The sequence below is a fragment of the Ailuropoda melanoleuca genome, chromosome 13 (assembly GCF_002007445.2).
Source record: "Ailuropoda melanoleuca isolate Jingjing chromosome 13, ASM200744v2, whole genome shotgun sequence".
NCBI lineage: Eukaryota > Metazoa > Chordata > Mammalia > Carnivora > Ursidae > Ailuropoda > Ailuropoda melanoleuca.
Genome location: NC_048230.1, coordinates 92,419,904 through 92,433,160, shown reverse-complemented (window position 1 = coordinate 92,433,160; position 13,257 = coordinate 92,419,904). Strand labels below are relative to the sequence as shown.

Genomic DNA, 13,257 nt, shown 5'->3' with positions numbered 1-13,257 from the left:
CTTTTTCCTTCTGTGCAGTTGCCTTCTGTCTCCCCCAAAGCTGGCTCTTGGTCACTCATCCTTTTTGGCTCTGTCCTTATCTCAGTGGCCTTCACCCTACTGCTGTGCCCTGGGGTCACCTTCCACTTCCACTTCTTGGTTTTGTGTCCTTGTTTCAGCCTCTGATTCTGGGGCATCCAAATAAAGTCCCTCCCCAGCAAGGAGCTGAGAGGGNTGAGGGATGTCCGTGGCTGGGACTTGGCTATCGGGGACCCCTCCCTCCCATTGCTCATTCTTTCCAACCCGCACTGCCAGGGCTTGTCCCTTTCTCTAGACAGGAGGCAATTGTGCAGCTTGGAATGCGGAGGCAGGGTGACATGTGGGAAGGAACAGTGTGTAATACCAGAGAGGAAATCCAGAGGGAGGAGTTATTCTGAAGCTGATGTACTGGACCAATGCCCAGCGCGGCTCAAGTAGGAGCCTGAGCTGGGAAGGCAAAGCCCATGGGTGCCCAGATCCCTGCAGCCATGCCACACTGGCAGTTCAGGTGGGTTCTGTCCTGGGCCTTGCTCCTGTTACTACTAGGTTCCCAGCTCCTGGTGACTCACAGCTGGAGTTCCCAAGAGAAGGGGGACAATGATGAACAAACAGACATACAACATTATTTTCCTGCCACTGTGGAGTATGCCTTACACATATTCAACCTACAGAGCAAGGACTCGATGGCCTATAGGCTGGTACGCATCCTGAATTCCTGGAAGGAACAGGTAGGTGACCACATCTTCCTGCCTGATGACCTGCACTTGCTATAAAGTCAGGGTTGTGGGAGGATGGGTCTTTTAGAGGGATCTTGTTCGCCATCTGAAGTCCATAAAACAAGGCAAGTACAACCTATCCAGTTAGATTCAGTTTTATAAAATAAAAAATTTGGAAATTTAAATACTTCAGACAACACCTACTCTCATGTAAGGTATATTTTCAATGTTCATCATTTTATGATGTTAATGATGAATGACTTCAAAATATAAACTATGAGGTGATAAAGATCCTGAGTAACAAAAAGATCCACAGAAGAGATCAATTAAGATGAATTCTAAGGAACAAAATACAAGGAGGTGATTAGAAAACAGACACGGAGGGAGAGGGAGGGAGAAGGGCCTGAGGTTCAGGGCAGTAAGGATTCTCTCTCATCCAGAGCAGCCTCTGTGACCTCAGGGCCTCTTCTCTGGGCTCCTCCCTGTGGTCTCCACCTAAGGGGATGGATGCTATTCTACACTCTTCTCAGACCATGGTTCTCAATATCCTAGAGCATTGTCCTTGTAATGGAGTGTGTACAGAATGCAGCCAGGAAGGCTGTTTTCACATGGGCTGCATCAGGAGCATGTATGGTCATGTGTGCTTGGGGGTTGAGAAGGTGTAGGTGTGATTCTGAGTGTCAGTGAGTATGTGTGTATATGTGAAAGCGTGAGTTGACTATGTGCCTCTTTGTGTGTGTCTGTGAGTGTGTACATGTAGATGTGAGTGAATGTGTGTTAGTGGGTGAGTGAGGTTGTGTTAATATGTGTGCAAGTGTGAGTGCGTAGGCGTGAGTGTGTTGGTGAGTGTGTGAAAGTGTATATGTGTGTGTCTGACTGTATGTCTGTGAATGTGTGGGCATGTGTGCACGTGTTCGGGCCCCGGCATTCCTTTCTCTCCCTCTGGACGTCTGCCCTGAGACCCTGAGGGAAAGGCAGTGGGAGCTCCAGCCTCTGTGAACACTGCTGGGCCAGATCCTATCTGGCTCTGCTGCCTGAGCTCTCTCTGAGCTCTGCTCTGGGCTCCCCAGATCTTCACTCACAAGAGTCAGGGTGTGGGGATTAATGGAGGGTGGAGTGGGGAATACGGAATGGAATGAAGTAGAAGACAGTGAAGAAGAGTATAGAAAATTCCAGCTGCACTTTGTAATAGGACAAGAGGTATTCAGAAGCCATAGTTGGGGTGTGTGTGTGTGTGCTCAAGTACACATGTGAATGTTCCAGCAACACTGCAGGACATTCTCCTGTTCTCAAGCAGGTGAAAGTTGTTTCAATGGAGTCATAAATGAGTCTTCTACTCTGGGCTAACATTACTCAGCAAACTCTTGCAGAGCCAACATCCTTCAAGGCACTTGGCACCTGTCCCCTGAGAGTGCTGTTGTAGCTTTAGAAGCATGCTGAAAGTCAGGCTGGGTCTCCCTGGGGTATTTGGGGACATGATGCTGCAGGGTGTGATATATGAATGGTGTGTGACTCAGCCAGCATCTCTCCCTGGCCTCAACAACAACCTAAGGCCTCTTTGCTCTGAATTCCCCAAGCTTAGCTTTACCCCCAGCAAGCTGACCCAGGTCCGGAGGCAGCTAGCTCCCTAGTGGTGGAGTGATTGGGGCTCTCCCTACACTGCATGGATCTACACTAGCATTGGTCAAGGGAACCAAAAGGTCGGTTCCCACTGTAATGTCTCCATGTACCACAGATAGAAGACATCCTGACATTCTCCATGGAGATAAAGCTTCGCAGAACCAAATGTGGAAAACTTGACGAAGACATTGACAACTGTCCCTTTCAAGAAAGCCCAGAGCTGAACAATGTAAGACACACAGCAGATCCCTCAGATATGCAGCTGAGGATGCAGCTTGGGACAGAGGGGGAGGCGGAGCAGATGACAGTGCCATTCCTAGGGACAGAGACAAAGTGAGGCAGCAGAAGGCCCTACCTTGCCCGCTGCTGGTGCTGTAGTAGGAGTCTAGCTGGACAGGGACAGGCCATCCTTGGGGTACACTTGTAGCCCCTAGCCAATCTAGGAACCAACTCTGCCCACTCATCTGATTCCAGCTGCCTGGCGCCCAGGCCACACCAGTGTCAGATTTCTCGTGGCCACAAGGGTCCAGGTCTCCTGGGGTTGAGACAGGATGCCCCTTCTCTGAGCTTTATCCACCCCCCTTCCTGACCTCCAGGAATAGGGGCATGTTAGGGTGGCCCACAGCACCTTTGCCTCACTGAATATTTTGGCGTTCCCCTTGGTTCTGTCAACAGTCTGAAGGGATGGGGGTTAAGGAAGGGCCCACTGCCCTTTCTCCTATGCCCTGATTTGGGTCCCAGTGAACAACCAGCTCCTGGTATAAGGGAAAAGGTCAATGTGAACCCCAGCTCTGGGACAAGCCCACCTTGATCAGAGGCTCCTCTGAGTTAGCAGCCACTGGTAAAGAGCACCCCAATGCTACACTAGGGGCATAGGTCACACAGGGTCAGCCTGAGTGATCCCCTGGAAACCACAGACAAGGGTAGAGAGTATGAGACAAGTGTCCCTGAGGTCAGGACAAGGTCCTAGGTCCAGAATATGAAGGCCTTCGATAAGGGTACATCAGAGGACCACAGTCTACATCCCTAGCTGCTCACCTTGGGATGGGTGGTTGGGATGTGTACTGTATTTAAAGCTGGAGCCTCTGTTTTCCAGTATTCTCCACCCACTCTCCATTCTTGTGCATGTTCCCTCAGACCATCACCTGTTTCTTCACCATCAGCACTGAGCCCTGGAGAACAAAGTTTGAACTCCTGAACAAGAGCTGCTTGGAGGGCTTCCTTTGATTGAGGCTATGCCCCACTTGACCTCTAGCTGTTCTTCTACTGGACACCAGCATTTTTATGTAGGTGGCAACACCAGGTTGTTCTCTTGCAAGTGTCTGGGTCTTACTTCCAAGCATTGTGGAAATTCCTCATTGTTCAAATTTTTTCATGTAGAATAGATCATTAAACATCTGCATTTCAAGAAGCTTTGTGTGGCATGGCTCCAGAGGGACTATGCAGGTGAAGGACTGATCCTAGCAGGGCAGGGGGGTGAGTTCTCCTCCCTCTTGGAGCTCTGGAACCAGGTCCAGGTGACACAGTCTGGAAGCACTAGGTACTTCTGAGCTGCTCTTTTGTGGCTTATGAGAGATCACTTTCATCCCCAAAGGTGTAATGATCATGACCTGGCAGGGAACCCAAAGTGCAAGGTGGACCCAGAAAGGCCCTCAGGCTCTCAAGCCCTCAGGACACATGAGGCCCCCATCTTGTGGGGCTTGCTCACACCTATTCCCTGGTCCACACAACTGTGAGGATGTGGGAGCATCTGTAACCTCCACCCACAGAGTGGTCCAGCCACCACCACCAACAGCAGCAGCAGCAAGTCCTGGAGCCTCAGAAATGTTCCATTAGGGTCTCACCACCTTTGCACAAGGAGGCTGTATTTTCTTGAGTTCCCAGGAGACCTGTGGACACTTACCATTTGAGAGGTACTGTTCTCACAGATGCTATAAGACTCAGCCTGAATCTCCTACAAGAGGATTGGCAAATTTCTCTGTAAGTAGAATGTAATTGTTATGGCCTTAGTGGGCCATATGGCCTTCTTCTCAGCTCCCCGACTTTGCTTTGAAAGTTTCACAAATATGAGTGTTGTGTTCCAGTAAGACTATTTACACAAGTAAGCAAGGTCTGCATTTGGTTTTGAAGCTGTGGCTCCAACAACTAGCGGTCACTCCAGTGCTCATGCAGCTGGACCACCTAGTACCTGACACTCTCCACTCCACTGCAAAATCCTATTTCCCCCCAGGTTCTGCTCAGGTTTTCTCTGTACAAGTGGCACTCCATCTGCAGAGTAGGCACACCTCAGTGGGGAGAGGTAGGCCCAAGGACAACACTCCACCCCCACATAGAGCTGCAGCAGGACAAGACCTAGAGTTCCAGAGGAAGGTCAGAGGCAAAATCCACAGGGTTCTCACATAGCCCAGCAGGATAGTAACCCATAACAACAGCTATGTTGACTATCTCCTTTCTCAGCCTCCCCTCCCCTCTGTGTGCCCCCTGTGATCATGTCCCAAATGAACTACCTGTATCTTCCAATCCAAATTGCAGGATCTCCCCGGAGACTTGCAGTAGACATTTAGTATTAGATATCTTCAAGGCTCATCCTCTGTAGAGACTTGGATGTGCTTCCCAGGAATGTATGATCCCCCAGGCAGAGCCGTAGGGAGAGCCTGGCAGCAGGCATCTTCACGGCCAGCCAAACATCATTCAGAGTGGACACAGCTGTGTTCTTCTCCCACAGCCCTCCTCTCTGGTCGCAGACTTTCGTATATTTTTCTTGAAGACCCTCCCACCAGCCAACCTCCTGTCTACTCCCACACTTGGCTGTCTTGAGTCATGCCTCAATCTGCAGAAGGAAGCATGAAGGGGGCTCTTTACCTACTGTGGTCCCAACATGTTTTCCACAGTCTACCTCACTGATTCCACTCATGTGCATTTCTGGGCAATTCCAAGGAGGTTTTCTGTGGATTCAGCCCAATGGAGGGGTAACGTGCTCAGGCGCACTGGGGACTCACTTCAGCTCCTGAGGCTGGGGGACCAGAGCCCACAAGGCAGGCATCGAGTCATGGCTCCTGGCAGGGACTCACAAAATCTTCCCTCATACCACACTTGTGGGTTTTTGTTAATGGTTCTGGCCCCCACCCAGAGATTCTGGCCCCAGGGCTTCATGGTGAGTCCATGCTCCAGGTGCTCCAACTTTTTAACAGATGTAGGATTGAGGATCATGTACTGTGGGGAAACCATTCCTCTCTTACCCTGTCACCTCTACCTGGCTTTGGGGAGTCCCGCCCACTTCTCCTCCTTTCAGAATAGGTTTGTTGAATAAGCCTAAGCTGCCTTCCTGGAGTCAGGGAAGGGAAGAATTCTGGTATCCAGGGAAGGGGACCCAGGCCAGGGCTGTGGAGTGAGTTTGAGAAAACACTGGGAACAGGCTGCCTGGAGCCATCCTGCTTTGGTGAGCAGGGCTGGCCCGTAGAGCCAGACATCTTTAGCCTTCGAGGTTCTGGTCAAAGGATGAGTGTGGCCATGGCAGAAACCCTGTTCAGGCTCACTCCTCATGCTTGAGCACACCCTCTCTCCCTAGGCATCAGGCCAGGGGGAGAGGCAACAGGTGGGATTCACCCATGGAAGGTGAGGACAGGGTCAGGTTTAGAGGGGCCCAGGCCCCCACTCTCTGGCTGACCCTCTCTGCCTAGAGACAAAGGCCATTTCCTGGTGTTAGGCCACAGAGAACCCTGGGGGCCATGTAGCACTGGCCAACTGTGATGAATTCCCCCTGATCTCCAGGGAGCCCAGGGAGCTAACCGGATGTCCTGGACTGGAATTGAGAGAGCCAGCCTAGCTCTGCCACATGCCAGTCCTGCAGCCTTGGCCCTGCCCTTAGCCATCTACACTCCAATTGCCCACATGCCACACAGGGATAGTATCCTCCATGCTTTCTCCAAAGGGTGCCATTTGAGATAATATTCAGGGGTATGGAGTAGAAGAGCTGTATTTCCTGGAATATTCTCCCTAGTTTGGAGTCATTCTGACTACTCACTTCTTTTCTTGTCTCTGCTCAGGTCCATGTGGACCTTGCACATTGGTCCATGGCATCTGACCCTTGGTCACAGGCTTGGGGACAAGAGTTAAGGCGGGCCTTAGTGCTATCACTGAGATGATAGTAAAGTGCAGATTCCAGGAGTTGTTCTCACCACTACAATTATCAATGACCCTGAATGTAGGCCTGGGGAGGACACACTGATGGAGAGGGTAGGAGTACAGGCCTTGTCCAAGGGTGAACTGTAACCCCAGCTATAGGCCCAGCTCCTGGTACTGAAGGACTTGGTCTATTCCCCATCCAGCCTGCCCACCTGGGACACCCCCAATGCTCACTCCTCACCACCTGCAACACCTGGTGCCCACTGGTGCCACATTGGACGTGGTCCCCAATGCTCATTCTGAAACCATTATTCTCACGGAGCCACACAAGCATGGAGGGTCCAAGTCACATTTCTCTCCCATGTGAAGACAAGGAGATAACTCATCCCTCACCCCAAGTGTAGACATCTATAGCCCCCTGCAAAGTCCTGTATTGTGAGTCAACACCTTCCCACACATCACTAGTCAGAGGGCAACTGCAAGAACGTTCTCATGGCAATGGTGGTGTGGTACATGGTTGGATCAAGGCCAGCAGCCTCTGGAGCAGTACAGTTGCAGTGAGATGATGCTAAGAGGAATGCTCCATCAAGAAGCTCCAGTGCTCATGAACCCACATTCCAATAACACCACAGCATTGGACCATTCACCACAGCAACTGATCCTGTTACAGGCAAGCAGGTGACTGCTCATGAAGCTGGAAGGTTCTATCACCTATTTCAGACCTGATACCAAGAAAGCTAAATTATATAAAGGAAGCAACAGAGATGGAAAGTCAGTGAACCAGTCTACTTCCACCGTGTCTGTAAACCCCTCTACCCAATATAGAATGTGGATTTTTTGACAGACTGAGCTGATAGTCATGAGATACCATTGCAGATGTCAGACATGTTAGCATTCTGGCTAAAAAAAAAAAAATTGGATGATTTTTTAATTAATCCAGGATATGGATTAATCACATATCCTGATGATAAAATTTGTATTATTAGTAGTAAAAAGTATGTTAGTAAATTATCTTCAAAATGAAATAACAAAAAAATTGACAACAATAACTGGTAAAAGAAATTGGTGATATGTTAGTTTGTAAGTCCATTTTACGTTTTGTTCATATTATAAACTCACAAAAGAGTAAAAACACAACTGAAACATTTTGTTATTTAATTCCTAATCCCCAATAGATCTGTTAATCACTTTTAAACAATGGATATAATACAATTTAAAACTTGTCAATTGGAACTACTGTAGTATAACAAGAGATAGATGCATTTATTAGAAGCCATACATAATAGGAAAATAAGAATATAATATTAAATGTAGTCGAAAGGTGAGATTAATGACAAAACAACAAAATTGTAAAATAAAAAAAGTGAGGTTATGAACTAAACCAAATGTTGGGTGAAAAAATTTTTAGAAGCAGGCAGATATTTAGCAAGAACTATCAATAAACAGAGAGAAATTTAAAATATTAATAACAAAAAACAGCAGAATTGTAGGTGAACAGGACAAATATTAATAGGCATATAAAAATACTATAAGAAGGCCAAGAGATTTTAGACTTGACACCAAAGCATGATTCATAAAAGGAAGATGCTATCATACTTGTCAAAATTAAAAATGTTTGCTCAGTGAGATTCCCATGTGAACAGGATGAAAAGTCAAGCTATAGAGTGGAAGAAAATATTTGCAAACCATATTTCCAATAGATAACTAGGATCTAGAGTATATAAAGAACTCTCAAAACTCAACAGTTTAAAAAAACTAACTAGAAATAGGGCAAATAATATTAAAAGACATTTCACCAAAAAAAATACAAGATGGAAAATAAACATATGAAAACTTGTTCAACATAACTAAGCAACAAGGACATGCAAATTAAATACAATAAGATAGAATGGTCCAAAGTGATAATGTAGGAAGACCCTGAACTCACCTCCTTCACAGACACACAATTTCATCTACAATTGCACGAAAAATTTTTAAAAAATCTAGGAATTAACCAAGGAGGTGTAAGACCTGTACTCTGAAAACTATACAATACTGATGAAAAAACTGAAGATGACACAAACAGGAGAGATATTCCATGTGCAGGATTGGAAGAATTAATATTGTTTAAATGTCCATAGGTAATCTACAGATTCAATGCAATCCCTGTTGAAATACCAGTATGTTTCACAGAGCTAGAACAAATACTACTAAAATATGGCACGAAAAGATCTCCAATAACCAAAACAATCTTGAGAAAGAACAAAGCTTGAGTTATCACAATCCCAGATTTCAAGATATACTACAAAGTGGCAATGATCAAAACAATATGAGTACTGGCACAAAAACAGACATGTAGACCAATGGAACTGGAATAGGGAGCCTAGATATAAACCCAAACATATATGGTCAATTACACTTATACATATTAACACCAAAAAAAATTGGAATAAAAAATTCAGAATACTTGTGTAGATTTTTTTTCCAAAGAAGATAGATGACCAACAGATGCATGAAGAGATGCCCAACATAACTAGTCCTCAGGGAAAGACAAATGAAAACCACAATGAGCAATCATCTTACACCTGTCAGAATGCCTAATACCAAAACAATCAACAAAACTAAAAGGCAGCCTATGGAATGGGAGAAGATATTTGCAAATTACATATCTGATAAAGGGTCAGTATCCAAAATTTGTAAAGAACGTATTAAACTCAACACCCAAAAAACTAATAATCCAGTTAAGAAATTGGCAGAAGACATGAACAGACACTTCTCCAAAGAAGACATCCAGATAGCTAACAGACACATGAAAAGATGCTCAACATCACTCATCAGTGAAATACAAATAAAAACCATGATGAGATACCACGTCATACCTGTCAGAATGGTTAAAATTAACAACAAGGAAATGCAACAGATTGTTGGCAAGGATGAGGAGAGAGGAGAACCCTCTTGCACTGTTGGTGGGAAGGCAAACTGGTGCAGCCACTCTGGAAAACAATATGGAGTTTCCTCAAAAAGTTAAAAATAGAACTACCCTTTGATCCAGCAATTGCACTACTAGATATTTACACAAAGGATACAAAAATATAGATTCAAAGGGGTAAATGCACCCTGATGTTTATAGCAGCATTATCAACAATGGTCAAACTATGAAAAGAGCCCAAATGTCCATCAACTGATGAATGGATGAAGAGGTGATACACACACACACACACACACACACACACACACACACACACACACACTGGAATATTATTCAGCCATCAAAAAGAAAACTCTTGCCTTTTGCAATGACATGGATGAAGCTAGAGTGTATTATGCTAAGAGAAATAAGCCAGTCAGAGAAAGACAAATTCCATATGATTTCATTCATATGTGGAATTTAAGAAATGAAACGCATGAACATATGGGAGGGGGAAAAAAAGAAAAAAGAGAGAGGGAAACAAACCGTAAAAGACTCTTAAAGATAGAGCCACCTGGGTGCCTCAGTCAGTTAAGAGTCCAACTCTCTTTTTTTTTGTACATTTTATTTATTTTTAATTTAAATTCAATTCATTAACATGTAATTTTGGGGGTCTTTTTGTTATTTTTAATAATATTTTTTTATTATACTATGTTAGTCACCATACTGTACATCCCTAGTTTTTGATGTAAAGTTCCACAATTCATTACTTGCACATAACACCCAGTGCACCATGCAATACGTGCCCTCCTTAATACCCATCACCAGCCTATCCCATTCCCCCACCCCCTCCCCTCAATCCCTCAGTTTGTTTCTCAGAGAACATAGTCTCTCATGCTTTATTCCCCCTTCTGTTTACCCCCCTTTTTTCTTCCCTTTCTTCTCCCACCAATCTTCCTACTTCTTATGTTCCATAGATGACAGAAACCATATGATAATTGTCTTTCTCTGCTTGACTTATTTCGCTTAGCATTATCTACTCCAGTCCCATCCATGTTGCTGCAAATGTTGAGAAATCATTCTTTCTGATGGCTGAGTAATATTCCATTGTATATATGGACCACAACTTCTTAATCCAGTCATCTGTTGAACGGCATCTCGGCTCCTTCCACGATTTAACTATTGTGTACAAGGCTGCTATGAACATTTGGGGTGGATATGGCCCTTCTCTTCACTATGTCTGTATCTTTGGTGTAAACACCCAGTAGTGCAATTGCTGGATCATAGGGTAGCTCAATTTTTAACTTTTTAAGGGACCTCCACACTGTTTTCCAGAGTGGCTGTACCAACTTGCATTCCCACCAACAATGGAGGAGGGATCCCCTTTCTTCACATCCTCTCCAGCATTTGTTGTTTCCTGCCTTGTCCGTTTTTGCCATTCTAACTGGCGTAAAGTGGTATCTTAGTGTGGTTTTGATTTGAATTTCCCTGATGGCTAATGATTTTGAACATTTTTTCATGTGGTCTGTTAGCCATTTGTATGTCTTCATTGGAAAAGTGTCTGTTCATATCTTCTGCCCATTTTTTGTTTTGTTTATTTGTTTCACGTGTATTGAGTTTGAGAAGTTCTTTGTAGATCTTGGATACCAGTCTTTTATCTGTAGTGTCAACTCTTGATTTTGGCTCAGGTCATGATTTCAGGCTCATCAGATTCAGCCCCCCCCATCAGGCTAACTGCTCAACATGCAGCCTGCTTAGATTCTCTCTTTCCTCTCCCTCTACCCTCCCTCTTCCCCTCCCTGTCCAAAACACATACAAACATAAAAACATAAATAGGTAAATAAATAAATAAATAAATAAATAATAAATAAATGACAAACTGAGGGTTGATGAAGGGAGGTGGGTGAGAGTTGGGCTAGATGGGTAGTGGGTTTTAAGGAGGGCACTTATGAAGAGCAATGGGTGTTGTATGTAAGTGATGAATCACTCAATTGTACTCCTAAAACCAATATTGTAATGTATATTAGCTAACTAGAATTTAAATTAAAATTTGAAAAGGAAAAAATAGTAAAAAACAAAAAGACAAGAAATATCAAGTATTGGCAAGGAGGCAGAGAAAAAGGAACAACAGTGCACTATTGGTGGAAGCTTGGTACAGCCATTGTGGGAAACAGTATGGAGGTTCCTCAAAAGATTAAAAATTGAAATACCCATACCTGTAATTCCACTATGGGTATTTACCCCCCAAAATGGAAACATTAATTCAAAAGTATATATGCACCTCTCTGTTTATTACAGCATTGTTTACAATAGCCAAGATATAGAAGCAACCCAAGTGCCTATCAATTGATGAGTGGGTAAAAGATAAATTGGTATATATATACAATGGAATAGTACCCAGTTATAATAAAAGGATGGATATTTGCCATTTGTGACAACACGGATGACTCTAAAGGGTATTATACTAAATGAAATGCATCAGAGAAAGACAAGTACCATCTGATTTCATCTGCATGTGGAATTCTAAAAGCAAAACAAATGAATAAACAACAAAAAGCAGCAACAAACCCATAAACTGATGGTTTCCAGGGGTACTGGAAAAATGGGTGAAGGGGAGTGAGAGTTGCAGTCTTCCAGTTATTGAAATAACAAGTCAGAGAGATAAAAGTACAGTATAAAGAATATTATAGTCAATGGTACTGTAATAGCATCGTATGGTGACAGATGTTAGCTACATTTGTGATGAACATAACATAATGTATAGGCTTGTCAACTCACTACAGTTCACATCTGAAATGAATGTAACATGCGTCAACTAACTTTTTTAATAGAAAAAAAAAGGAGATATCCATATACACTCATCAGAGTGACCAGAAAAAAATTGTGACAACACCGAATATTTCTAAGAATGCACAAAAAGTAGACCATTCATACATTGCAGATGGGGGTGTAAAATGGTACAGCCACCCTAGAAAACAGTTTGACAATGTCTTATAAAATTCAACATGGAATTGCACCCTCGTGCATCGATCTCACAGAAATGAAAACTTATGTTCTCACAAGAACCTGTATAGTAGTGTTTATAGCAGGTGTGTGCATGTGTGTGTGTGTATGTGTGTGTTAGCCAAGAACTGGTTATCAGCCCAGAAACATTTCAATGGGTGATGGTTTAAACAAACTACAATACATACAAACTGAGGGATACTATTCAGGAATAAATGAACAAAATATTGATATATACAACTTGGGCAAATCTCCACGGAGATATGCTGACTGAAAAAAGTTAAATCACAAAGGTTACACACTATATGATTCCATTTATATAATGCTTCAAAATGACAAAAATTTTAGAAATATAGGACAAATGAGTGGTTACCAGGACCAAGAATGCGGGCTGGAAATGGTGTTGAGTGGGCTGTAGGGACTGGTGTAGTTATAAAAAGACAACACAAGAGGTCCTTGTAAAGTTGGAACTAGTGGTGGGTACATGAACTTACATGGGTGATAAAATTGTATACAACACAACACACACAGGCACACACACAGACGCACATGCACAGACACATGCACACATCAGTACAGATATAACTGGGAAATCTGAATAAAGCAGGTGGATTGTATCAATGTCGATATACTCGTGATATTTTAGTGTAGTTTTATAAGATGTAACATTGGGGAAAATGGGTAAAATGTTCATGGGATTTTTGTATTATTACTTGCAACTGCATGTGAATCTACAATTATCTGAATAACAAGTTAATTAAAAACCTGATAGTGGGTTTAAACTGGTACATTTGATATCTGTGTCAGGGCCAGCCTCCATGCATGCCACATGCTCCCTCTTCCTGGGAACAATGGAAGGCAGTGTCCCAGACTCCTTTGCAGTTGAGG

General features: G+C 43.9%; 1 protein-coding gene across 1 annotated transcript; it reads left to right on the top strand.

Moving 5' to 3' along the window:
* Positions 1–410: 410 nt before the first annotated feature.
* Positions 411–3,762, top strand: LOC100469120 (cystatin-9-like). Its single transcript, XM_002925466.4, has 3 exons — positions 411–746; positions 2,470–2,583; positions 3,492–3,762. Exons 1-3 carry the CDS (start codon positions 483–485, stop codon positions 3,579–3,581), a joined length of 468 nt encoding a protein of 155 aa, XP_002925512.1. The 5' UTR covers positions 411–482; the 3' UTR covers positions 3,582–3,762.
* The last annotated feature ends 9,495 nt before the right edge of the window (positions 3,763–13,257 follow it).